The sequence below is a fragment of the Lampetra fluviatilis genome, chromosome 2 (assembly GCF_964198595.1).
Source record: "Lampetra fluviatilis chromosome 2, kcLamFluv1.1, whole genome shotgun sequence".
Taxonomy (NCBI): domain Eukaryota; kingdom Metazoa; phylum Chordata; class Hyperoartia; order Petromyzontiformes; family Petromyzontidae; genus Lampetra; species Lampetra fluviatilis.
Window position 1 is genome coordinate 6,031,559 of NC_136276.1, and position 27,745 is coordinate 6,059,303.

General features: G+C 48.4%; 1 protein-coding gene across 1 annotated transcript in view; it reads left to right on the forward strand.

Moving 5' to 3' along the window:
• The first annotated feature begins 9,955 nt into the window (after positions 1 to 9,955).
• The window catches only part of CHN1 (chimerin 1), an 85,666-nt gene continuing 67,876 nt past the window's right edge, over positions 9,956 to 27,745 (forward strand). Inside the window, exon 1 of the mRNA XM_078866803.1 lies at positions 9,956 to 10,322. Within this exon, the coding sequence (XP_078722929.1) occupies positions 10,295 to 10,322 (28 nt within the window). The 5' untranslated portion in view covers positions 9,956 to 10,294. The remainder of the gene's footprint in view (positions 10,323 to 27,745) is intronic.

Consider the following 27,745-nt stretch of genomic DNA (forward strand, 5'->3'; position numbering starts at 1 on the left):
ACATCCCTGCGCCATGCTTGCTTCATGGCGGCTACGGCCGTTGAATGTTACTATTTGCTAAACACATTTTATATTTTACCAGGTAAGGCCCACTGAGCTATGTAGTTCTTTTCCAGAAGCGCCCTGGCCACAAATGATAGCCCAATGAAGTGGCTTGTCGTGTGGAAATGTATAACGGCCACGTACCCTAAATGCATGTTTCTAAATGTGCAGGGAAAACCCAGAGGGAGAACATGCAAACTCCATATATACAGCAGGCGTCAGAGTCGGGATCGAACCCACGATCTCCTGCATATCAGGCGAGGTAGTTAACATCTCGCCACTGCAGTGCCCATATTAAGAGGACAGTGTGGGATGGCACCCAGAGGAGGCGCCTTGTATCATTCGCTTTAAGCGCATATGAAGTCTTAATTTGACTTATTTAATGTTCATATTTTGTATTCTAATGAAAGCTTATTATTGGTACGTGTAGAATTATTTTTCGTATTTTTTTGTTTCCATCTTTCATTGAATGATCTGAGGTGAGTGACATCAATTTTGCCTTGAAGTTAAACGAAGGCCTTTAAAAATGTATACTCTTAATAGCAATTCCCATTGGTCACGTCACAATTTTTGCAACTTGTCGTCGTTGTGAAAACTACAAGCGCATTTTAGGTCATGAGTTGAGATAGAATTCGAAATCCTGCCTAATACAGCCCAAAATATATTGTTTAGCTTATGCACACGCATCCTCAGCATCAATGCTCATCCTCCGTGACCCGGAGCCATTCTCAAATCACACGGAGGCTGGGTAAACCACTTTATTTCACACGTGTCCACTGGATGTCCTTATTCTAGTTGCCTCAGGCCCAATGCTTAGGAAGGCCCTGAGGGGGAGTATGAGGGCCGGTGGGCCGGTCCGTGTGGAGGAAATTGCAAATGTGATCAGAGTAAAAAATTAAAATATTTTTCATTCAAATATTTGACTACCTCTAATGTGTACGCTTCATTACTTATTTACTCTCTCAGTTTGCATTACGTCTCATATTCGGCAGCCCCAAAGATTCTTCCCCACCGGCCCATGTTTTTCTTTGGACCCAGATCAAATACGCGAATGAGATCGGATGGCAAAATCACGCTGTGTTACGTCGTCACACACGCAAATCTAGCTACGAGTTCACAGTTTGTCGTACAACGCATTAAACAAAAATTATTGCCCATAACGCGAATTTAAGCCGGTGTATTTACAAATGCCGGGGCCGATTTTTTGTCCCTGTCAGCCGGGCCATGCCCACTCAATGCCCCCTGCATCCTCGATGCCTCACAGCTCCCATGGATGATTCAGCAAACAAGATGAATATTCTTTATTTTTGTTTAAATATTAAAGAACTGTTCCATGCGGTGACATCATTTGTAGGGGCGTTCAACTGTGTCGACTGCGACTTCTCTTCCACTGATTTTTTTAAATTTTAATCACAGTTCCTATGATCACCGTTACATTGTTTTTATAGCTGTATTTTGGTGATTTCGAAAACGTTTTAGTTTAGCCATATTTGTTTGTTGTAGTGCAGAGTTAGACTGGTAACTTTAATCTAAATTGTCTCATTAAAATGCAAATCAAATTATAACATTTTTGACATGCGTTTTTCTGGATTTTGTTGTTGTTATTCTGTCTCTCACTGTTCAAATAAACCTACCATTAAAATTATAAACTAATCATTTCTTTGTCAGTGGGCAAACGTACAAAATCAGCAGGGGATCAAATACTTTGTCCCCTCACTGTATGTAATATACGTTGAACTTATTTAGCATCGTACGTAGCTAACCGTGCATACCAGGCGATTGAGACAATGTGGCTAGCGTGTGAATTTCTTGTGAAGAGCACTCCCCATGCCACCCTCCAGTGATTAATCTCTCCTGACCATGTCAGCAGATTTTCTGCCTGTGGGGTTGATTCTTGTCCGTCGATTTTTACGGCCGCGCCTGCACATGCCTGCATGGAAACAGAGCATTATTGAATGGATGCTGCGTGAGATCAATTAATCTCTACTCCTTTTACGCGGAAACCCCCAGAGGAGGTTTAAAAGAGGCTACAGAAACAGCGAGGACGTTGGTAAATTGTACCGCGGTCTGAAAGATAAAAGGCACCGTGACTATTTGTTTTAGTGGTTTTTGACTATTGCACATAAACATGCGTCGAGATTATTTAGATTATTTTCCTGCTATAAATGTCCACACCATGAGCCACTTTGTTGAGCTGTCATTTGTGGCCAGGTCGCTTCTGAAAAAGAACATAATAACTCAGTAGGCTTTACCTGGTAAAAACAACATATAGTTTAGTTTTATTTGTATCTATTTTTGAAAGTTAGATATTTACTTTTACAATACTTTGCACTCCGTTCGTGTTTTTGTATTGTTGTTGTTAACCTGCCCCTACTGGGCATCTGTGAAAAAAAGCTTTGTAACCCATCGGATTCCCCCAGTATAATTACATATTCTGATTCCGAGCTAACTTTACTTTCATTTACAAGGTAAAACCCAATTTGCCCCTAGCTCCTTTGTCGAGGCGACCTAGCCAGCTATGGCTTGCAGGGTTTGGTGGTACGTGGTGTTTATGTTGTTTATTGTGAAAATTCGGTCACAGTTCCTATGATCACTGTTACATTGCTTTTATGGCTTTATTTTAGTGATTTCGAAAAGTTTTTTGGTTTGGCCATGTTTGTTTGTTGTAGTACGGAGTTATACTGATGGTCTTAATCTAAGTTGTCTTTTGGTTGTTGTTGTTGTTTGACTTGCATCCCACTGGGATTTTTGTAGACAGCATTGTTGTACGGTGCTTTTTTCTCGAATTTTTGCTGTTTTTCCCCCTGGATTTTCAGTTCGCACATAGTCACACAGTCACTTTAAGATGTTTTCTTGTTCATGTTTTTTTTGTTGCGTTTGCACCCGATTCAAGAGCCGAATGGCTCACAGGGCTATACCGAATAAATAAACTTGAAACTTGAAATGATAGCTCATCGAAGTGGCTGATGTCATGAGTGAGAATGTATAGCAGTAGCCAAATAATCTCAACGCATGTTTCTAAAAGTGGAGGGCAAAACCGGAGGATCCGGAAAAGAATCCACGTGTCCATGGGGAGAGAACACGCGAACTCCAAATATACAACAGGCATCGTCAAGTTGGGGATCGAACCCAAGACCTCCTGTATACCGGGTGAGGGAGATAACATCCCCACCGCGTCGACACGTGGTACAGTATGCAAATACCATCTTGATTTGAAGCTTTCGTGACTGCAGGAATCCATATTCTTTGGTTCTTTCGGTAAAGTCACGTAGGTGATGACGGACGCTTGTGTTGCACCCGAAACGTCGTGATTTATTTTATTTTATACCTACGTGACTTTACCAAAAGAACCAAAGAGAATGCAAATACATTTCAGCATTTATGTTTAAATGCGACCAATTCACCTATCTCATTAGAGGTCCGAAACCTAAGCAGCGGTCAGCCTGGTTATCGTTTGGATAGATGACCACCTGGGCTTGCCAGGGGATGGCAGTGTTGGGTGGTGTCTTATTCATGAGTTTGGTGATGCTGCTGCTGCACTACGAATGCCAGTTTAACAAGCGGCAGGCTTTCGCGACCAATATTATCCATAATAGAGGTTTTTTGGGTGAGATTGCGTACATATAAATGTGTCGTTAAACTCACCACCACCCGATACAGCCAGTTAGTAAGGTTTGTCACGTAAATGACACACCGGTGTGATGTACTAGTAACAAACCTCTATTATGTAAAAACGTTTCTTTTGCCCTTGTGGGGTTTCTCCAAGTATTCCCTTTTCAGAATCAGAATCTTTATTTAGACTGGAAGAATCTAATGAACTATGAAGCTCTTTTTTAACAGATGTCCAGTAGAGATTTCCTCCTACATGCCAACCACCCATTAATGGAACTGCTTAAACAAAGGGAATCTTGAAACCGTTCAGGGTAATAGCACCGATTGTTGGTCATTGTGATTTCTGGGTGACTAGTGGTTTGACAGCAGCTACAAATTAATTTCAACGAAAACTTGTAAATACATTTCCAGGCCTCTCTCAAAGCTATTTCTGGCCCTCGACACATTCGGTGACTTAAACCTTTTCGATCCGTGTCAAACAAAAAAAAAACCCCGTGATCTTCACAATCCACAATCCAAGCGTCATAAATAAAACTCCAGTAAAAAGGCCATTTTGTGCTCAGCCCGAATCTCCCAACGCTCCATAAAGTGCAGCTCATTAATAACGACACACAGAGCCGTAATATTAAGCAAGTGGCGTTAATGTAAAAGATTGGTTCCATAATTCACCCGCACACCCGCGTGTCGGTGGTGGCAGAAGGAAGCGTTGGGGTCAGCACGCGGCGCAGCCAAAGCGAAGCACTCCTAGTAAGTTTTTGTTTTACTGTTCGTGCTGCGAGTTGTTCATCTACATGGAGATCACCTCCTGGTTCGCACGCACGCACACGCACGAGTCGGGGGCAGTCTCTGCTCGTGGCGCGTCGTCGATGGCTTTCACGTCACCGTGCAGCGGCGACTGCACGGTTGACATCTCCTGGCACCAACGCAACGCGTCGTGACGAGCGAGTCACGGCGCTCGGGTGTCATTCTTCAACGGGACCGAGTGGTGGTTGGTGCAGCCTGCGATCGGTGAGACTGGAAAAGTCCCTCCCGCACATGCTGGTACTCGACCAGCCGCGTGGGTACTGTGCTGGTGAACACTGAATATATTCAAAATGGCATGGCCCTATCACCATCGACTGGATTTGTTTCAGTTTTAACCATAATTCGGATCCGTTTAAAATTGATTAAAGCTATTTTGTGGACTTGATCCTTGGGTTTGAAGCTATAGGTTCCACAAATTGTGGAATTATTGAAATATTTCAATATATATTCCTTTAACTGCAGCATCTGACGGCTTAATTACCCGGACAAAATGTTCACTCAATGTCCTTTCACAAACCCTGACTGTTTAACACGTATATAGACCGTTATGAAGGGCGTTAATGCGGTATTTTTATTTAGTGGACCTAATAATGAATGTATCCCATTATACAACATGACACTTTTATAAGGGTTTAAACATTTTAATGGACAGTGTAACTTAACATCAAGAGCTGTGATTCATACTCCCGTCATTCTGATCAAAGAGCCATACAAATTGACGGGTGACTAAAACCCCCATAATGCATCATGCCTTCATTCTTTACTACCCTGCAGCTACTGACCTATTCGCCTTTTTGTCTGCAACGCGCGTGCCTCCACCCCCTCCTCCACTCATTGCCCCGCGTGTACAAATGAGGATGGATTCTCCCGAAACAAACTATGCATGAGAATCATCATCATCACATCATCATCGTTTACATCGTCCTGCCACTGTGCAAAGATTCGGCTTTCGTTCTGAACGCTCCTGAGGTGTTTCACAAGCCTCTCGATGGACGAGGCATGAGGGGCTGTGGCCCTCTTTGCAGAGCGCCGGGTGGACAGGTCCCTTGCTGCACTTAAAATGAAAGAGGGTTTGAAACGCTAGAAATGCGCGTGGCGCCACGATGACATTTCCTATAAAGTCCGCATACATCATTTGAATTGCCCCAAATAAATTAGGTGTGTAACTGTGTTGACAGCTTAGACGTTGGATGGGGCATCAGCCGCTGTCTCGCAGTGTCTCGGGGTTTCTGTTCGGTTGGGGCGTGGCCGGTTCGCGTGGATTGTGAGAGTCACGCAGTATATTTATATAAAGCCAATAGTTAAGACAATATTTGGTGATGCTGTGTTGGCAGTGGTGCACAAGAACAAATAACAAAAAAAAACTCAACACACTCGGCAGTAACACTACCTTAAAAGGAAAAAATAAAACGGGTTTATTGCCAGAAAGGGTAAAACCTTGTCTTATTTATTCATATTTTAATACTGGTTAAAAAGTCCCATTTTATATGTTTCCTCTGTCTGAAAATGAAAAATATGTTCTGCTTCTAAGGCAGTGCTGTTGTATTTTTGATCGTGACTGATGATGATAATGATTGATCGTGACTGATGATGATAATGATGAAGAGGCTATGGGGAACAGAAGCCTCTGTTTCAAGCGAGACCAGAATGGAATTCTAAAAACACCACACAGCAAACCAACCAAATTTTAAAATGAAAACAACATAAAAAACGCCAAAAGACAAACTGATTCCACATGTTCATTGCACTGTATTTCATTGTAAAGAGTGCAATAGAGGATAAACAGCACACATACCAGGCAAAATACATCCAAACAAAAATTGAATTATATTTACATTTAAATGAGGTATAAGATAAAGAATTAGATTTTCCTAAATATTTGTCATCTTTAAAAAAAAGCAAGTCATTCTTATTGCCCGAGTGGTGAATCTGGCAGCCCATTCAAAACTCGAACTCTGAAGGAAATGTCCTGAGATGTAAAGCAGATGTACATATTCCATATTTATTTGAGGAACTTGTCACGGCTTAAGTCCAAAGGGATTTGGGGTGGGGGGGGTGCTCGTCTGTAACGGGTCTTTCTCACACTGAAGTGCACAGCCAATGATTTTGAAGGCGTTATCAGCAGAGGTGTGGACTCGAGTCATGTGACTTGGACTCGAGTCAGACTCGAGTCATGAATTTGATGACTTGCGACTCGACTTGGACTTGCATAACAATGACTTTGTCCCACCTATGAGATGTGGACTCGAGTCATGTGACTTGGACTCGAGTCAGACTCGAGTCATGAATTTGATGACTTGCGACTCGACTTGGACTTGCATAACAATGACTTTGTCCCACCTATGAGATGTGGACTCGAGTCATGTGACTTGGACTCGAGTCAGACTCGAGTCATGAATTTGATGACTTGCGACTCGACTTGGACTTGCATAACAATGACTTTGTCCCACCTATGAGATGTGGACTCGAGTCATGTGACTTGGACTCGAGTCAGACTCGAGTCATGAATTTGATGACTTGCGACTCGACTTGGACTTGCATAACAATGACTTTGTCCCACCTATGAGATGTGGACTCGAGTCATGTGACTTGGACTCGAGTCAGACTCGAGTCATGAATTTGATGACTTGCGACTCGACTTGGACTTGCATAACAATGACTTTGTCCCACCTCTGGTTATCAGACACAACTGCATCAGATGCCAGTCCCTTATCGGTGGAATTCTACAACCGAGTGGTGATCAGCACAGTCGCTAATTCAGACTACAATGTGCCCCAGGATAACATTATTTTTTGATTGTCATGATAGCAGGTTTGGTCACAGCACCAACTTGGAGGATTCAATGAGATGTCAACGTTCATTGGACGCGAGGTTTTAATTTGTGATTTTGTGGACAGGTGTGACTTGTTTTGGGTTATTGATGCAGCCGCGTTGGGTTTGTCGGAGTGGGGGAGGAGGCCATGCCAGTTTTAAAGGAGGTTCATCAAAGAGGTTCGCTCCGAGTGGAATCTCATCTGGGAGTGAGTGGCACCAACATAATTACGGCAGAAAAAAATTGGGCTACTTATTAAGATTAGACAGGGCAGGCCACATCCATCATCAAATCCAGCAACTAAATAAATCAGTGGGCTCAATTTTTAATAGTGAATTGAAGTGTGCGTGCAGTGTATATAGCAGTGCTGTATTGCAATATGTAATGTATAGCATAATTATGATTATAATCAGCCATGGTTTATCCCCTGCTGAATGAAGGCCCTCCCAAGACCCTCATAGTTCAAAAATCCATGTGGCCTGCCGCACGCGAGCTAATGTAACCATCGCTTCCTTTGGCGGCCACGATGTTGACGTCTGTGATAAAAAAAAATTAACCCGTAAAAACAAAGTTTTTCACTATAAATCCTTTATATGCGTGGCGGCTAGAATCCTCTCGTCCTCTGGCTTGAGATGGCTGCCACCTATGGGTCAGATGATTGCCTGCCACCATTAAGCAATTGGTAATCAAATAAAAATTATTTTTTCCTAAAAAGTGTAAAGTTTTGGAAAAAAATTTTCACGAAAATAAATTGTCACGCACAACGAGTCTGTGTGCAAAATGTCAGCTCGATTGGATCACGGGAAGTGGGTTACAAAACGACCGAAAGATTTGCACGGTCGTAAGCACGCAAGCAAGCAAGCAAGTGAACTTAATATAAAGGATTTTAAAAAAGCTTTACAGCTCATCGGATTTCTCCAGGATGAATAGAGATTCTGACTCCGATGTCTTATAGGCTTCACCGCTGGCCACCATCCCTTATAGTATATGTGTGTGCTGTGTCTCGTTTGTATAGCGTGTGTGATGTAATGCAGAGTGTACTCTGTCCAGTGTGTATTTTGTGGGTGTAAACTCTGTACTGTGTGCCGAATGTGTACTGTGTATATATGTTAAGAGTGTACTGCAATATGCTGTAGTAATGCAAATCCCTATCCTTACTGCATGTATGTGAAGTGTGTGTACTGTGTATTAATGGTCTACAGTATTGTGTGTGCTGTATCCAATCTATGCACTGCATACTGCTGTGTACTGCAAGTACTATAGATTAGTGTACTGCAATGTGTAATAGGCTGCTATGTATAGTGAAGTGCAATGGGTTTACCGTGTGGGCTATATGCGTGTACTGTATGTACTATATGCTGCAATGTGCTGTATTGTGTGTACTGCCTGTGTACTGCGTGTGCCGTGTGTGTACTAGAGTCTCTGTTTACTGTGTGCACTGTGAGTACTAACGTGTGTACTGCAGTGCCTGTGTTTTTGTACAGCAGTGCATGTGTACTGTGTGTACTGCGTGTACTGTGTGTGTACTGCAGTGCGTGTACTGTGTGTGTTCTGCGTGTATACTGCAGTGCGTGTGTGTACTGCAGTGCGTGCGTACTGTATGTATGCTGCAGTGCGTGTACTGTGTGTGTACTGTGTGCGTGTGCTGTGTGTGCTGTGTGTGTACTGTGTGTACTGTGTGTGTGCTGTGTGTGTACTGTGTGTGTGCACTGTGTGTGTGTACTGTGTGTGTACTGTGTGTACTGTGTGTGTGTACTGTGTGCGTGTACTGTGTGTACTGTGTGTGTGTACTGTGTGCGTGTACTGTGTGTACTGTGTGTGTACTGTGTGTGTGTACTGTGTGTACTGTGTGTGTACTGTGTGCGTGTACTGTGTGTGTACTGTGTGTATTGTGTGTACTGTGTGTGCTTTGTGTGTGTACTGTGTGTACTGTGTGTGTGTATTGTGTGTACTGTGTGTGTACTGTGTATGTACTGTGTGTGTACTGTGTGTGTGTACTGTGTGTGTGTAGTGTGTGTAGTGTGTGTACTGTGTGTGTGTACTGTGTGTGTGTACTGTGTGTACTATGTGTACTGTGTGTGTGTACTGTGTGTGTACTGTGTACTGTGTGTGTATGTACTGTGTGTACTGTGTGTGTATATTGTGTGTACTGTGTGTACTGTGTGTGTACTGTGTGTGTGTGTACTGTGTGTGTGTACTGTGTGTACTGTGTGTAGTGTGTGTAGTGTGTGTACTGTGTGTGTGTACTGTGTGTACTATGTGTACTGTGTGTGTGTACTGTGTGTACTATGTGTACTGCGTGTGTGTATACTGTGTGTGTACTGTGTACTGTGTGTGTATGTACTGTGTGTACTGTGTGTGTACTGTGTGCGCTGTTGCTGGCTGGGACCGCGTGCCGCTAGGGGGGGGTGGAGGAGGAGGAGGAGGCGTCGTGCCGGGCCGCGTTGACGCGGAGGAGGCGGTGGTGGTGGTGGCGGAGCCCCGGGGCGAGCATCCATAGCAGCGGCGAGGCGACGCGCGGGCACGGGGAGGACGACGCGGGCTGGGGGAGACGGAGACACGGGGACGGGGACACGGGGAAGGACGACACGAGGTGGTGGGGAGACGCCGAGACGGAGACGCGGAGGACAACAGCAGCCGCAACAGCAGCAGCACGGGGAGACGCGGGGGGTGGGGGGGGGAGTTAAAGGGGGTGGTGGGGAGGGTGGCGAGAAGCAGACACAGCGACGGCGTAGCACACACGGGGAGAGACACGGGGAAAGACACACGGGGAGACACGGGGGGACACAGGGAGACACGGAGAGACACAAAGACGCGCGGAGACACGCGGGGGCCACGCGTCGTCTCTGTGCCGGGAGGCGGCATGCGGCCCGCGTAGACACGCCGGGCCCCGGGGGAGAGGGGAGACACGGGGAGAGGCTCAGCAGCAGCAGCAGGAGGAGGAGGCGGCCACGGGAGAGGAGGAGAGACGCGGGAGAGGGGGGAAGAGACACACGGACGGTGGAGGAGAAGGGACACGCCGACATGGCCGGGGTCATCAGAGCCTCGTCGGGTGAGCGTCGGAGCCTCATCACCCCCCCCACTCCCCACCTGCATCCCGACTCCATCACCACCATCAGCAGCAGCACCATCATCAGCAGCAGCACCATCCTCATCATCATCAGCAGCACCATCCTCATCATCATCAGCAGCACCATCCTCATCATCAGCAGCAGCACCATCCTCATCAGCAGCACCATCATCACCATCATCACCATCATCATCAGCACCACCATCATCATCAGCAGCAGCACCATCATCATCAGCAGCAGCACCATCATCAACAGCATCATCATCAGCAGCACCATCATCATCATCAGCACCACCATCCTCATCATCATCAGCAGCACCATCCTCATCATCATCACCATCATCATCAGCACCATCATCATCAGCAGCAGCACCATCATCATCAGCAGCACCATCAGCAGCACCACCATCAGCAGCTTCCATGGCCTCTCACGCTGTATCTCAACAACTTCGTCGTCGCGTCTCCGTCTCGCCCGAGCCCCGATCCCTCCACGCCGCTCCGACTCGCCGGTCCGTCTCGTCGGATTCCGCCTCAAATCCACAACCAGATCTCGGGATCCCCGATCGCGTCCCATCACCGTCTGGCTGGCCTCCTCGTTTATCCCATCTCGTTCTTCTCTCCCCATCTCTCTCCCCATCTCTCTCCCCAATCTCTCTCCCCAATCTCTCTCCATCTCTCTCCCATCTCTCCCCATCTTTTATCATCTCTCCCCATCTCTTCCCATCTCTCTCCCCATCTCTCCCCATCTCTCCCCAATCTCTCCCCAATCTCTCCCCAATCTCTCCCCAATCTCTCCCCAATCTCTCCCCAATCTCTCCCCAATCTCTCCCCATCTTTTCTCATCTCTCCCCATCTTTTCTCATCTCTCCCCATCTCTCTCTCTCTCCATTTCTCTACCCAATCTCTCCTCATCTCTCTCCCCATCTCTCTCCCCAATCTCTCTCCCATCTCTTCCCATCTCTCTCCCCATCTCTCTCCCCATCGCTCCCCATCTCTCTCCCCAATCTCTCTCCCATCTCTCCCCATCTTTTCTCATCTCTCCCCAACTCTCTCCCCATCTCTCTCCCCATCTCTCTCCCCATCTCTCTCCCCATCTCTCTCCCCATCTCTCTCCCCAACTCTCCCCATCTCTCCCCAATCTCTCTCCCATCTCTCTCCCAATCTCTCTCCCATCTCTCCCCATCTTTTCTCATCTCTCCCCATCTCTTCCCATATCTCTCCCCATCTCTTCCCATCTCTCTCCCCATCTCTCCCCAATCTCTCCCCATCTTTTCTCATCTCTCCCCATCTTTTCTCATCTCTCCCCATCTCTCTCCCCATCTCTCTCCCCATCTCTCTCCCCATCTCTCTCCCCATCTCTCTCCCCAACTCTCTCCCCATCTCTCTCCCCATCTCTCTCCCCATCTCTCTCCCCATCTCTCTCCCCATCTCTCTTCCCATCTCTCTCCCCAATCTCTCTCCCCAATCTCTCTCCCATCTCTCTCCCATCTCTCTCCCAATCTCTCTCCCATCTCTCCCCATCTTTTCTCATCTCTCCCCATCTCTCGCCTTCTCTCCAAACCTCTCCCCTTCTCTCCCATCTCTCCCATCTCACCCCTTCTCTCCAAACCTCTCCCACCACCCAAGGTTATTTCTCACGTCCGTTCACCTACTCAGTGTCTCCCAGATTACCCCCCACCTCCCATCTCTCTCTCGTCCATCATCACCACCACCACAACCTTCTCTCATCATCCCCCTCTCTCGCTGAATGTTTCCGCGTTACCCTGGCAAGGGGCATTCCTCGTGCCTCTAAGGGTTGTTCTCCGCGCCTCCGTACGAACTCGTGGCCTCGACATGTAACGCGCTTTACTTGTGCCTTTTGTGTGTCTGTACGTATCGGGAATTTTGCTGCATTTATAGCTGCCAAGGTTGCATCACGATGCCTCTGTATGTGTACCGCACTGGTTGATCCATAGACGAGTGTTTCGTGACGACGAGTGTCCACCGGCGTTGTCATGTGTGCCGGCTTCGATCTGTGTGGCCAGTGGCCAAACGCTGAATTGTTGGGATCGATGTTGAACTTCTTTCGCACCGTACGTCGCCACACCGTGCTCATCGGAGGCGCGGTGTCCGCATGGGATTCTTGCGTCGGACACGCGCATCGCCACTTCTCTTTTAACCGAGTCTCTACGTTGTGTGTGTGATTGTGTTCTCGTGCATGTTAGTGGCACTTAAGAGTATGCACGTTAGTGTACGTATGTACGTTAGTGTACGTATGTGTACTCGTGCATGTGCATTCGCTGGTACGTGTGAGTATCGGTGCGTTTATATAGGTCGACTCAGCCTCAAATGAGTACCTGTTGCGGCGCGTAAAAACATCACCACAAGGGAGACAAAGGCGGCCGGGCGTGGGGCTGGCAACCCACCCCCCTCGTGTGCCGTGCCGGCCTTCATCGGTGCTGCTCGCTAACGGCACTTGCCCCAAACAGTCTGTTAAGGCTACACGGGTGATCTTTGTCTTTGTTTATGTGGACCACCACATATCTATACGTGCACCTGTGCGTGTTGTGTACGCGCGCGTGTACACAATATGTGGCGTGTGCCCATCTGCTCACGTCAGGTACGAGTCGCTTTAGCACAGCCAAAAGAGTCCCAGCGGTGCGAGGTGATGGATGGAGAAGGCATTTTCCCCCCGCCCGCCCGCCCACCCTGTGTGTGTATGCAGCAGGCACCTGTGTGTGCAGCAGCAGCAGCATCGGCAAGCTGTCACGTCGGCGTGATGTGCTGGTCCCCTGAGCAAAGAGCGGGCAGGTCTCTTGGTTGGTCTTGAATGGGGCAGCCCCCCCCCCCTGCTGCTGCTGCTGCTGTGTACAGTGTGGCATTAATGAAGCGTGACCCCCTTCGAGGGGACAATGTCACGAGGTGACCTTTGCTCAATTAGAGACAGACGAACGCAGGCGATTCCACATCCGCACACTGTGCACGTGCCCCCCCCCCTCACCCCCCTCACCGATCGTTGACTGTCCCCCGTCAGCCGCATGCATCTCAATATTTGCCTTATTTGAAATCAGGTGACATTTTGGGGAAGGGGTTGGGTGGGGGGGTCTACGTTAGGACATGTCCCGACGACAACTATGTTGCAGCAGTTTAAACGTACGCCGTGGTGTGGACGGCGAATGGGCTGCGCAAGCTGGCGCTCCCATACACAACGACTCAGGCTATGAAGTCACCTTTACATGGAACCCAAATAACAGTCGCACACATATCCATCGTTACTTTGTAATATCAGAAGAATATTTTATTGGCAGGCGTTTCGGTCAACGACCCCTTTTTCGGCCGATGTACATGCGCCACAGAGTGTGGACAACTCTGGTGATTGGGCGGTGTGTAAGCGCCAGAGGTGGGACAAAGTCATTGTTATGCAAGTCCAAGTCGAGTCGCAAGTCATCAAATTCATGACTCGAGTCTGACTCGAGTCCAAGTCACATGACTCGAGTCCACACCTCTGGTAAGCGCACTACCCTGTGTCTAGGACATGGTGATCAGGATGTTTTTTGTCTCCATGCGAGAGCCCCATCAGGTCATACCTTGATCAACGAGGCACCGCCAAAGAGAGAGAAGGGAGCCCATAATGCTGCAACCAAAGGTGCAGTATTATGGCACGGAGAGCTGCAGTATCAGTATTCTAACTCGAAAGCCGGTAGCACCAAAGGCCATTTGGCTGAGCTCTCGGACAATGTTCAGTGCCACAAGCAAGGCCAGATTTGGAGGAAATCACCGTAATACTCCAAGATGTTTCGACACACACACACGCCTTGTCTGGGAACAGTGATCAACCGCGTGGTTTCTGAAGTTCCCATGTCACGCATCATCATTGTACTTCAAATGGGGGGAGACGCTTCTGAAAGAACTATTTACAGCTTCCGCTGTAAGATGTGCAAATCTAATGGTAGACGATGGCTCTAAGATTGGGGGTGTACCTGCTGTGTCACGTCGCTTAAGGCGTGCGTATCCTCGGTGTGCTTTGGGAAGTTTACATGCTGTAGGATTCTTACAGCTAACTCATAGCGTTGGATAGAAATTGTTTCTCTGTGAAATATATCGTCATTTTTCCACCGGAATTCAGTGTTGCGATTGTTTATAGAACAACGGACGCCGGAGGCTAATACTCAAGTGTTAATATTTCTTCTCTTTGTGGTGTTGTACTTTCCAGGGTGCCCCCCGGGTTATTTAAAAGTCGCGCTTATGTTTTGCTGGCGCTGCGTGTTGAATAATAATTAGCAGATGGTCACGGGACGTGCCATTTGCAAGAGATAAGCACAATTCTATCAAACGCATTGTTAGATGAGGCTTCCTCGGCACAGAACGCTGGGGAAATATAATTTTATACGGTCAAAATTAAAACGCCGCAGCGAGCTAAAGGGGGTGTTTCATGATTTAAATCGATGCACGACAATTCCATTGCGTTGCGTTAAGTTTAACGAACGCGAATGCGGGCACAGGACTTTTGGTTGTGGAGACACGCAGAGTAGGAATCAATTCTCGGAGGTTCTGAGTGGCCGTTTCTACTTGGCCACAGCGAGAATCCTCACGCTAATGCCCCCTCGCACGTAAATCTCCTCCCGCATTTGCCAATTCTCGTGCCCGGCGTCTCCAGGTGGCTTCGGACGACTCGCTTGAGGGCACGCTTTGTGTGCACGCCACACTGTGCTGGCAGCATCACAATGACAACAGTCAGCGCGTGCTTGGCCCTGATGAGACAACAGAGTAGCTAATGAGTGTGCAGGACGTTGAACTGCACCAAGGGCCCACGGGGCGGAAGGGATCCAGACGTCAACAAGGGGGAGGGGCCCATTTCAAACCTTTGCAGCAGGGCCGGTGCCAAACGCGCTTACGGCCACTTCTATGCAACAACCGCCTGGCAAATCGAGAGCACGTGATGAAAGTTGCACCGTGTCGAGCACGCGTGCTTTTGACGCAGCGTCACAGCATTCCATACATTGAGGGGGTAGACGGCAGAGGTACGTTGTTAGCACACTCGCGTTCTTGTTTGTGTGGTGCCACCGGTGTAGAGGGGAGCACTAGGAGGAACGCTGCGTCGCCCTCCAGAAATGCTGCGTACATATGCCGCTACTGTAACGCACGGGCATTGCAGAGTCAAAACGAGAGTGGGACGATAAGTCACAAGATAGAAACAATGACCCGCTTTCTCTAGTTGGGGGTTTGTTTATAAAGGCACTGTCGACAGCTGCTATGCCGGGTTGAGTGTTCTTGGCTGCCTGGACGTGTGAACGCCTCGGAGCGTCCTCCGGCTGCGGGCGACTTCGGCGTGATTTACAATGAGAAAAGTTCACTGAATGGCTCCGTTAAATGTTTCAAAGCGTGGGGTTTGCAATTAATCGATTCATCCATTAAGATATAGTTTTTTTTTTTTTACGCCGACGATACATTAATGGTGCATGTAATTAAACTGTTTCAGTGTTTTTTTATTCAAATTTTTATGGGTAACCTTTTTTTGGACCAATGATTCTGTGTGAAGTTGACAACAAATGAGAAAATACAAACCACAGAGATAGTACGGGTTGGACAACAATGGATGTAACGGGCCATTCACACAGGACAAAAATTACGTACGGGCACGCCATATTCCTGTACATATCTCTGTACATATCTATTTATGAAAATATGTCAATTTAGAAAATCCTTAGGTTGATCAAAGATTGACTTTTTTTTGTATGTGCCTCGGCATTGCTGTTAAAGGCTTTGTTGTACTACGGCTCAAGTGGATGGGTTTCATGTGCCAAAGAGAGCCGAGTGTAAACACTCAAAGCAGCAGAAACTTCAAGGGCAATGAACCCAGCGATAATGAGCAAGTGAGAGAAAGTAGGCAAAGTAGCTTCTCGAAAAGGTTGAAAGCTCGCAACCCACATGTCTGTTGAAAAAATCACTTGTTAAGTCGAGCCGGCAATATAGTGTACACTAGCGGAAGTACCCGGCTTTGCCCGGGTGAAAAATATATTTCTTAAAAACCTTACATATATATACACAGATACCAAGGTATTGTCAAAGCCCGGTGGGCTGTTTGTACATTTCTCCACCAACAAATATATAAGAGGCTTTCACAAGTCCAAAAAGTTGTAGAAAGTGGGGGGTAAATAGTTGATGTCAAAAGGTTTCCGAAAATTGTGGTCTCCCCCCCCCCCCCTCAAAAAATATCTTTACCCCTCGTAGGTATATATACTAACAACACCTTACATACAACAGAGGAAGTGGTATCTATTGACTCTGTAGTAGTGTCTACTGACTGTACCGTAGTATCTACTGAGCCAGTAGTAGCTACTGACTGTGTAGTAGTATTTAGTGACTGTAATAACTACTGACCATAGTAGTATTTACTGGGCCTACAGTAGTATCTACCGACTATATACTCGTAACGACTAACTGTATAGTATCTGCTGACTCTATAGTTGTATCCACTGACTGTAGTAGTAACTACAAAATCTATAGCAGTATCTACTCACTCTATAATAGTATCTACTGACTCTAGTAGCTACTCACCGTAGCAGTATGTACTGACTGTATAGTAGTATATACTGACTGTAGCAGTATTGACTGACTGTAGTGGTATATACTGACTGTTTTAGTATTTACTATAGCGGTATCTACCAACTCGATAGCAGTATCTACTATCACTACAGCAGTGTATACCGACTGAGGTCGTACCTGCTATCACTACAGCAGTGCATACTGCTGTGTTGGTACCTGCTATGATTACAGCAGTGCATACTGCTGTGTTGGTACCTGCTATGATTACAGCAGTGCATACTGCTGTGGTGGTATCTGCTATGATGAGAGGAGTACATATTGTGGTGGTGGTACCTGGTATGATAACAGCAGTGCATATTGACTGTACTCATCATTCACCCTCACCATTCACCACTCACAACTCACCCTTACCACTCATCCTCACCACTCACCACTCCCACTCACTATTCACCATTCACCCTCACAACTCACCACTCACCAACCTCTCTCACCAATCTCCCTCACCACTCACCCTCACCACTCACCCTCACCACTCACCAATCACCACTCACCCTCACCACTCACTCTCACCACTAACCCTCACCACTAACCCTCACCACTCACTCTCACCATTCACCCTCACCATTCAGCCTCACCACTCACCCTCACCACTCACCCTCACCACTCAACTTCACCCTCACTACTCACCATTAATCCTCACCAATCACCACTGACCAATCACCACTCACCACTCTCCACTAACCCTCACCACTCAACCTCACCACTCACCCTCAAAACTAACCACTCTCTCACCACTCACCCTCACCACTCAGCACTCACCCTCACCACTCACCCTCACCACTCACCCCTCACCGCTCACCACTCACCCATCACCACTCACAACCGCCACTCACCCTCACCACTCACCCTGACCACTCACCACTCATCCTCACCAATCACACCCTCACCAATCACCACTCACCCGCACTGCTCACCCTCACCGCTCACCCTCACCACTCAGCCCTCACTAATCACCACTCATAACCGCCACTCACCCTCACCACTCACCACTCACCCTCAACACTCACCCTCACCACTCACCGTCACCACTCACCCTCACTACTCACCACTCATCCTCACCAATCACACCCTCAACAATCACCACTCACCCTCACCACTCACCCTCACCACTCACTCTCACCACTCACCACTCACCCTCACAACAACCACTCACCCTCACCGCTCAGCACTCACCCTCACTACTCACCCTCACCACTCACCACTAATCCTCACCAATCACACCCTCACCAATCACCACTCACCCTCACCACTTGCCACTCACCCTCATCACTCACCCTCACCACTCACCCTCACAACAACCACTCACCCTCACTACTCATCCTCACCAATCGCACCCTCACCAATCACCACTCACCCTCACTGCTCACCCTCACCGCTCACCACTCAACCTCACCCTCACCACTCACGCTCACCCTCACCACTCACCTCTCACTAATCACCACTCACAACTGCCACTCACCCTCCCCACTCACCCTGACCACTCACCCTCACCAATCACCACTCACCCTCACCACTCACCCTCACCATTCACCCTCACCACTCACCCTCACCATTCACCCTCACCACTCTCCCTCACCACTCTCCCTCACCACTCACCCTCACCACTCACCAGTCACGCTCACCCTCACTACTCACCACTCACCCTCAACACTCACCGCTCACCACTCACCCTCAACACTCACCCTCACCGCTCACCACTCACCCTGACCACTCACCACTCATCCTCACCAATCACATCCTCACCAATCACCACTCACCCTCACTGCTCACCCTCACCACTCACCCTCACCACTCACGCTCACCCTCACCACTCAACCCTCACTAATCACCACTCACAACCGCCACTCACCCTCACCACTAACCCTCACCACTCACCCTCACCACGCACCCTCACAACAACCACTCACCCTCACAACAACCACTCACCCTCACTACTCACCCTCACCACTCATCCTCACCAATCACACCCTCACCAATCACCACTCACCCTCACTGCTCACCACTCAACCTCACCACTCACGCTCACCCTCACCACTCACCCCTCACTAATCACCACTAACAACCGCCACTCACCCTCCCCACTCACCCTCACCACTCACCCTCACCACTCACCCTCACCACTTACCACTCACCCTCACCACTCACTACTCACCCTCACCACTCTCCCTCACCACTCTCCCTCACCACTCTCCCTCACCACTCTCCCTCACCACTCACCCTCACCAATCACCACTCACCCTCACCACTTACCACTCACCCTCACCACTCACTACTCTCCCTCACCACTCTCCCTCACCACTCTCCCTCACCACTCTCCCTCACCAGTCACGCTCACCACTCACCCTCACTACTCACCCTAACCACTCACCACTCACCCTCAACACTCACCCTCACCGCTCACCACTCACCCTCACCACTCACCCTGACCACTCACCAATCACACCCTCACCAATCACCACTCACCCTCACTGCTCACCCTCACCGCTCACCCTCACCACTCACCCTAACCACTCACGCTCACCCTCACCACTCACCCCTCACTAATCACCACTCACAACCGCCACTCACCCTCACCACTCACCACTCATCCTCACCAATCACACCCTCAACAATCACCACTCACCCTCACCACTCACGCTCAACACTCACCCTCACCACTCATGCTCACCACTAACCCTCACCACTCACCCTCACCACTCACTAATCACCTCTCACAACCGTCACTCACCCTCACCACTCACTCTTACCACTCACCCTCACCACTCACCCTCACAACAACCACTCACCCTCACAACAACCACTCACCCTCACAACAACCACTCACCACTCATCCTCACCAATCACACCCTCACCAATCACCACTCACCCTCACTGCTCACCACTCAACCTCACCCTCACCACTCACGCTCACCCTCACCACTCACCCCTCACTAATCACCACTAACAACCGCCACTCACCCTCCCCACTCACCCTCACCAATCACCACTCACCACTCACCCTCACCACTCACCCTCACCACTCAACCTCACCCTCACCACTCACCCTCACCACTTACCACTCACCCTCACCACTCACACTCACTCTCACCACTCACACTCACTCTCACCACTCACACTCACCATTCACACTCACCCTCACCAATCACCACTCTCCCTCACCACTCACACTCACCACTCTCCCTCACCACTCTCCCTCACCACTCTCCCTCACCACTCTCCCTCACCACTCTCCCTCACCACTCTCCCTCACCACTCTCCCTCTCCCTCACCACTCTCCCTCACCACTCTCCCTCACCACTCTCCCTCTCCCTCACCACTCTCCCTCACCACTCTCCCTCACCACTCTCCCTCTCCCTCACCACTCTCCCTCACCACTCTCCCTCACCACTCTCCCTCACCACTCTCCCTCACCACTCTCCCTCACCACTCTCTCCCTCACCACATGTTAAGGGCGATCCTAAAGGAATCTACAACCATCGATGATTCCTTTGCGCGATTCAAAGAATCGATTCCTGGCGCATAGGAGGTTTCCATTTTTAATTACAGAGTTTTATTTTCATTGTTATGTTATGTTTTAAAGTTTTCAGGAGTTTTTAATTATATTTTAGCCCCGGTCAACGCCGGATATTTCCCATTCGTAGCAGTTTATATCAACTCTATAACCAACTTATATTAAACGGAAATAAGGCGATTCTAAATGAATCTACAACCTTCGATTCCTTTTCGCGATTCAGAGAATCGATTCTTGGCTCGGTCGGGTTTAGAGTTTTAATTACACAGTTGTATTTTCATTGGGATGTTATGTTTTAAAGTTTTCAGAAAATTTTAAATGTATTTTTCCCCCGGGCAACGCTGGGTATATCGAGTTTATACCACAAAGTCGTCGCCTGACAGAGTTGCGTGTCGAGGCCTAGTACCGTGCAGAGCCTCCGGCCTCGCCTAGATTGCCCATCCGGCTGAGGCTGGGTACTGGGGCCGTTAAACCCCCCCCCCCCCCGCGCTACAATAATACTGTCTAATCGCTATAATTGTATTATCTACCGACCCTATAATAGTAATTGCACACATTGGGGTGGGGGGGGAGTGAAGAGGATGTGAAACTTTGATGAATTTACCTCAGAGTCGCGTGTTAATGCGTGCGCATATTTTTAACGGGAATTAAAAATGGCGTCCACCCCGCAGCGAAGTTGTTGCTTCCCGTTGCCAGGGGCAACCGCCGTAGTCCGCGCCGGTCGGCGATAATAAATAAATAAATAAAGACTTAAATAAATAAATAAAGAGAAATCGCACTAACTCGATAATCGGGCCGATTTAAAGTTTAGAGACGAAAAATCGGAAATGCCTAAGTTTACCGCGGGGCCGGGGGCGTGCCCACCTGCAAAATTTAATCTCGGCGAACCCCACGGTCCGAGAGCTACATCCCCCGCAAGGGAGCTTACGCAGACGGACAGACAGACAGACAGATAGACAGACAGACAAAAAATGAATTATATAGGTTAGATGTTATATTTATTGAGGTGGCACGTGCGTTGGTCGATCCACAATGTTGTGGGGTTTTTAAATCCTTTATATTAAGTTCACTTGCTTGCTTGCTTGCTTACGACCGTGCAAATCTTTCGGTCGTTTTTTAACCCACTTCCCGTGATCCAATCGAGCTGAAATTTTGCACACAGACTCGTTGTGCGTGACCGTGTATTTTAGTGAAAATTTTTTTTCCAAAATGTTACACCTTTTTAGGAAATTTGTTTTTATATTTAACTAGCAGAAGTACCCGGCGTTGCCCGGGTTTTAAAAATATTTCAAAACTACTCTTAATAATGTAACTGCAGTGCGTACTGACTGTGGTGGTACCTGCTTTCACTGCAGCAGTGCATACTGTGGTGGTACCTGCTATGTACCACCACAGTATGCTGACTCTATAGCAGTATTTATGGACTGTATAGCACAAAGTACTCACCTGTCAGAGTGGCGTGGTGAGGCCTAGTCCCGTGCAGAGCCTCCGGCCTCGCCTAGATTACCCAGCCGGCTGAGGCTGGGTACTGGGGCCGTTACCCCCCCCCCCCCCCGCGCTACAATAATACTGTCTAATCGCTATAATTGTATTATCTTCCGACCCTATAATAGTAATTGCACACATTGGGGTGGGGGGGGGAGTGAAGAGGACGTTAAACTTTGATGAATTTACCTCAGAGTCGCGTGTTAATGCGTGCGCATATTTTTAACGGGAATTAAAAATGGCGTCCACCCCGCAGCGAATGCGTCGCTACCCGTTGCCAGGGGCAACTGCCGTGGAAAACCAAACGGACCAATCGTGTCTCGCAAATCCCTCACATTTCGTCCAATGAAACCGCGTATGGTCCGGCGACACACAGACACACAGACAGATTTGCGATTTTATATATATAGATTACCAATTGCTTAATGGTGGCAGACAATCATCTGACCCATAGGTGGCAGCCATCTCAAGCCAGAGGACGAGAGGACTCTAGCCGCCCGTTTCAAAGACCAATGTGGGCTGGGTTGTGGCCCATTGAACAAGCATATAAAGGATTTATAGTGAAAAACTTTGTCTTTATGGGTTAATTTTTTTCCTCCTTCAGAGAGGGGGGGGGGGTCGTATTTCAGTTGAATCGAGGGAGTGACGCTGAGCGGTAAGTGCGTCTCCACACCCCGGTTGCGTCCAGCTGCCTTGCAACTGCACATGCCGAGGAATGGCTCAGACAGTGATGGTCACATATTTCGGTGACCACGGCAAGGAATAGAAGCATTGCATATTTTGACTATAGTCTGAGTTTCGATTTAAAGCTTTCGTGACTGCAGGGATTCATCTTCTTGGTTCTTTCGGTAAAGTCACGTAGAAGGGAAGTAATAAAATAATTATTTTATTATGTTTTATTTTTATTATTTTATTACTTCCCTTCTACGTGACTTTACCGAAAGAACCAAGAAGATATAGTCTGAGTGTTTTTTACTTCTAAATGCAACAAAATATATATATATTTTTAAAGTGGCTTGACTGCAACGACTCATGAAATCTCAACGATTCACTGCCAACGCATCCATTAGGGTGATCGATATGCGGCTTGAATGACATATTTGGCGAGAAATTAAGATTCTTTTTTCTTGTTCAAAGTGTAGTGCGCGTCGGTAATTAAAGAGAGAGGCTATATAAGCGGAGTTGAGAACTCTGCCTAAGCAAGGCGATTAATCATTAATGAGGTGCACTTGAAGGATGTGGCCTTTATCGCAATCTGGATATCGAATGTAACGCATTAAACCCGTCGTGCTCTCAAGGAAGCCCGCTCTCGCGTGATAAAGGGATGTGCCCGCTTAAGCCCTCTGCGAAAAACCACCCCCCCCCTTCTCTTCCCGCACCTGTGTTTCCGCCGTGAAATACATCCCAGCCGACCCACACACCTCCGCCGCCGTACGGAGAAGCCTGCTGCTCGCGCCAACGGTGGGAATTCACCAAGAGGAACGATTTTCGTGTTGTCGTTGTTGTTGTGGTGGTGGTGCTTGTTGTTGTTGTTCATGCGAAGAGCAATGCGGAATTTCGCCCGGCAATTATAAAAGCCGTTAACAGGGTAAATGTTGACGGTCCCCGCATCGTTTGGCGCCAAGGACTCCGTGAGCGTCGTGCGATCGAGGAAGAGTGAACGCACGACGAGGGGTCGTGCCAGAGGTCGCAACCGGGTACCCGATACCCGTACCCTACCCGATACCCGGCTACCCGTACCCGGCCGGGTACGGGTACCCGTTTGCGACCCTGGTGCGGCCGGGTACGGGTACGGGTAGGCCGTGAGTCACTGGTGAGTCACCGTTTGTCACTCATTTCGGGTAGGGTACGGGTAGCGGCCGGGTACGGGTACGGGTACCCGTACGCTACCCGTACCCGTACCCGGCCGGGTACGGGTACCCGTTTGCGACCCTGGTGCGGCCGCGTACGGGTACGGGTAAGGAATCAAAACCCGTTTGCGACCTCTGGGTGGTGCTTTGAATGGTGGTGCAGGTGCGCGGGCTCGGGTCTCGCTGAGGGCTGCACAGATGGAGGGGGCCGTGGGGGTTTTCTTGTGACGGGCTCCGGCGACTCTCGCTCGACATGGATTTTTCACGGTGTGCGCGCGTGCACACATCGAGATGCCTTCGCATTATCTCCCTCCCCCCCCGTCAGAGCCCTAGTCGTAGTCCATATTCCCCCGCACCTCCGATTAGCACGGTTGGCTACGTGCGGTGCGAAAGAAGTTCAACACGCGTGCACAGCGCGTACGTGTGTAGGCCGCAGCGATGGCGCGGCGACGCTTTTCTCGCGGTGTGCGTCGTGGGGCCGTCCATAAATGACGTCACGCACATTGGGGGGGGGGGGGGGGTCAGACATTTGTGACGATGTGTGACAAGGGGGGTGGGGGGGTTGAGAAATGTGACGTCACATCAAAATGCGCAACTTTAAATAAATATAGACAACACGTTCTGCTTAATTAAATAGACTTTTTAATAAATGCTTTCTCCTACAACATCAGATTGCAGCGCCACATTAAATACGCACGACAATGACAATAGTTTAAAGCGATTTGAAGCATGTTTTATTTTGGGGGGGGGGGGGCAGAGCTTTGTGACGTCATATTTGAGGGGGGGGGGGGTCTGACTTTTTGTGACGCCGTGTGACCACGGGGGGGGTCAAAAATCGTTCAAAATCGCGTGACGTCATTTATGGACGGCCCCCGTGTCCCGGTGTGCGTCGTGTTCCGGTGCGAGGTCTTCGTGGTCTGCTGTGCAGAGCTGATGGAGATTGATGCCTGCTGCGTGGAATTATCTCGGGGGACCTCTTTTTTTTTGGCCGGTATCAAAAATGATAAGACAAAGAAGTAGAGGCTTCGTCAGAGGAAGTTTTTTTGACAGCAAGTATGTGTGGCCAATGCAAGACTTTGATTGCCTTGCAACGGGTGTTTAGACATCTTTACACCCCCTGTTTTATTGCCACAAAGGGGAAAGCCTTTTCCTATTTTTTCATCATGTGTGGAATTACTCGGGTATCGGAATGATTTTTTTAATGTTGATTTTACAAGCTTGATGTGACTGACACTGGTGATGTAAAAAAATGCTGTGTTTCCTTAGCGTCGGTGTTTTTCTTGTTTCCCTGAAAGCTGCAGTACAGAATTGTATAAAATCAATACAATAAAGCCACCGTCGGTAGGGCAAAACGTGCGGAGTGTAGTGTGTCTCTGTCGCAAGTGATGTCACTCAAGTCGTCAGCTTGATTTCAGTCTATTATTGGTGCACAACGAGCCTTCAAAAGCAGGATTCACGTTGCCTCGGTTGGCACAACCATTTTATCTTCTTGTTTCTCACATGCTTCCTCCGCTCCTGGTATGTTAGAGTCAGATGATACTCAATCTTGTATCCCCAGCGAGAGTTGTTTAATCAGAGGGCTCTGCAGCTGTCCCACTCGTCACCGCGGATATTTCCAAATTAATCAGCCTGGGATAGTGTGGTTGGGGGCTGTGGCTAGGGATGGCAAGGTTTGCGTCTGCATGGACATCATGGTTATGGGTGCAGGGAGTAGTGCTAAGTGCACGGTTGGCTCATATGGTTCGTGAGCGGGGCTTGTGACTGCCGCCTGGCAAGTGTTGTTATGGCCAGTGCTAGGGCTGGTGGCTGTCATTGGGCGTAGTGGTAGGGACTTGTGACTGGGTTGGCGAGTTAGTTCGTAGAAAAGGAACGTTTGAAGTGTGCTCCGTGTGATTTCCTGGTGGACGAGTCGTTAGGATTCGGCGCTCTCAGAAGTGTGCTCCATATTATTGGTTCTTTAGGTAAAGTCACGTAGAAGGGAAATAATAAAAATAAAACATTATAAAATTCTCACGACGTTTCGGCCACAACGCAAGGACGGCTGATTGCGTTGTGGCCGAAACGTCGTGATAATTTTATAATGTTTTATTATTGTATTATTTCCCATCTACGTGACTTTACCGAATAAACCAAGAATATGAATCCCTGCAGTCACGAAAGCTTTAAATCGAAATTTAAGTGTGCTCCAGTTCAATAAGGAGCGTCGCTCATCGGCTGTGTCAGGAGCGAAGTTTGCTTGCCAGCTCAGCGGGTGCCTCCTATGGGGGTGGTGGTGGCGGAGGGGGGGGGGGCTAAGCACGTCGCCATCGTAATTTCATTGGGCTTAATGCCACGTCATTTCTTAGTCTCTATGCCATTTGATGTCCTTTTGTCCACTCTTGCGTTTGGTACATACGTTTGTTCATTTGTCATATTAGGATGCCTTCGCCGAGCTGTGCGAGACCCCGGGGCACTTTGAGGAGTTAGATGCTGTGTGATGCAGGATGGCAGACCATTTGCCATGCATGGTTTGAGATGGAGATGGGATATGAAATGTGAAAAATAGTCGAGCGTAAAAAAATATCAAAACATCCCCAGTGTTAACAGCGGGCTGGCGTTAACGCCTTCAAGAGAGTCGCCCACAGCGGCGTGTGGGAAGTTTGAGTCGGGCCCTGCACGTGGGTGGCGGCACATGGGGTGCGTGTTCACGGGCCCTGCTTTGGGAAGCTGTAGTTACACTTGCACGTTGAACTTCTTTTGCACCGTACGTAGCCAACCACGCTGATCGGAAGTGCGGAGGGAAAGGTCAACAAACTCGACAAGGCAAAAGCGGTTCTCAAGAAATTAATATCGGAAGGAAGAGAGTGTACCGGACGGCCACAGAAGCGCATCTGAAAGCGCCACGCGATGCGAGTGACCGTTTTTGTTCGATGAGGTTTGCCAAAAGCCACTGCTGCTGCGAGGATGATCCATAAATGACGTCACGCAATTTTGGACGATTTTTGACCCCCCCCGCCCCCTCGTCACACGTCATCACAAAAAGTCAGACCCCCCCTCAAATATGACGTCACAAAGCTCTGCCCCCCCCCCCCCCCAAAAAAAAAAACATGCTTCAAATCGCTTTAAACTATTGTCATTGTAGTGCGTATTTAATGTGGCGCTGCACTCTAATGTTGTAGGAGAAAACATTTAGTAAAAAGTCTATTTAATTAAGTAGAACGTGTTGTTTATATGTATTTAAAGTTACGCATTTTGATGTGACGTCACATTTCTCAACCCCCCCCCCGCCTCGTCACACATCGTCACAAATGTCTGACCCCCCCCCCTAGGTGCGTGACGTCATTTATGGACGGCCCCTTACGGGCAATGATCGATGTTTCGTTGTACTTTTTAAAATCCTTTATATTAAGGTCGCTTGCTTGCTTGCGTGCTTGCGTGCTTGCTTGCTTGCTTACGACCGTGCAAATCTTTCGGTCGTTTTTTAACCCACTTCCCATGATCCAATCGAGCTGATATTTTCCACACAGACTCGTTGTGCGTGACAATTAATTTTCGTGAAATTTTTTTTGCAAAATGTTACACTTTTTAGGGGCAGACAATCATCTGACCCATAGGTGGCAGCCATCTCAAGCCAGAGGACGAGAGGACTCTAGCCGCCACGCATATAAAGGATTTATAGTGATAAACTTTGTTTTTACGGGTTAATTTTGTGCTTTTAACCGATTCAATATGAAAAGGGTCGCGTTGGCAGCAGAGTACTATCATTGGCGTGAAAGTTGTGCAACTGCACCGCACAGACCTCACAATCATCATCAGCAGCCATGGTCAATCCACTGCTGGATGAAGACCTCTCCAAGCCATCGCCATCTCACACGATCCTGCGGTGTACTGCAGAGTACTCATCTGGTCCAACACCATGTGAGACTAGGCTCTAAGGAAAGCTGTTTCGGGTGTGGACCAATCAACTTCAAGGACAGTGCACATTATAGGAGTTA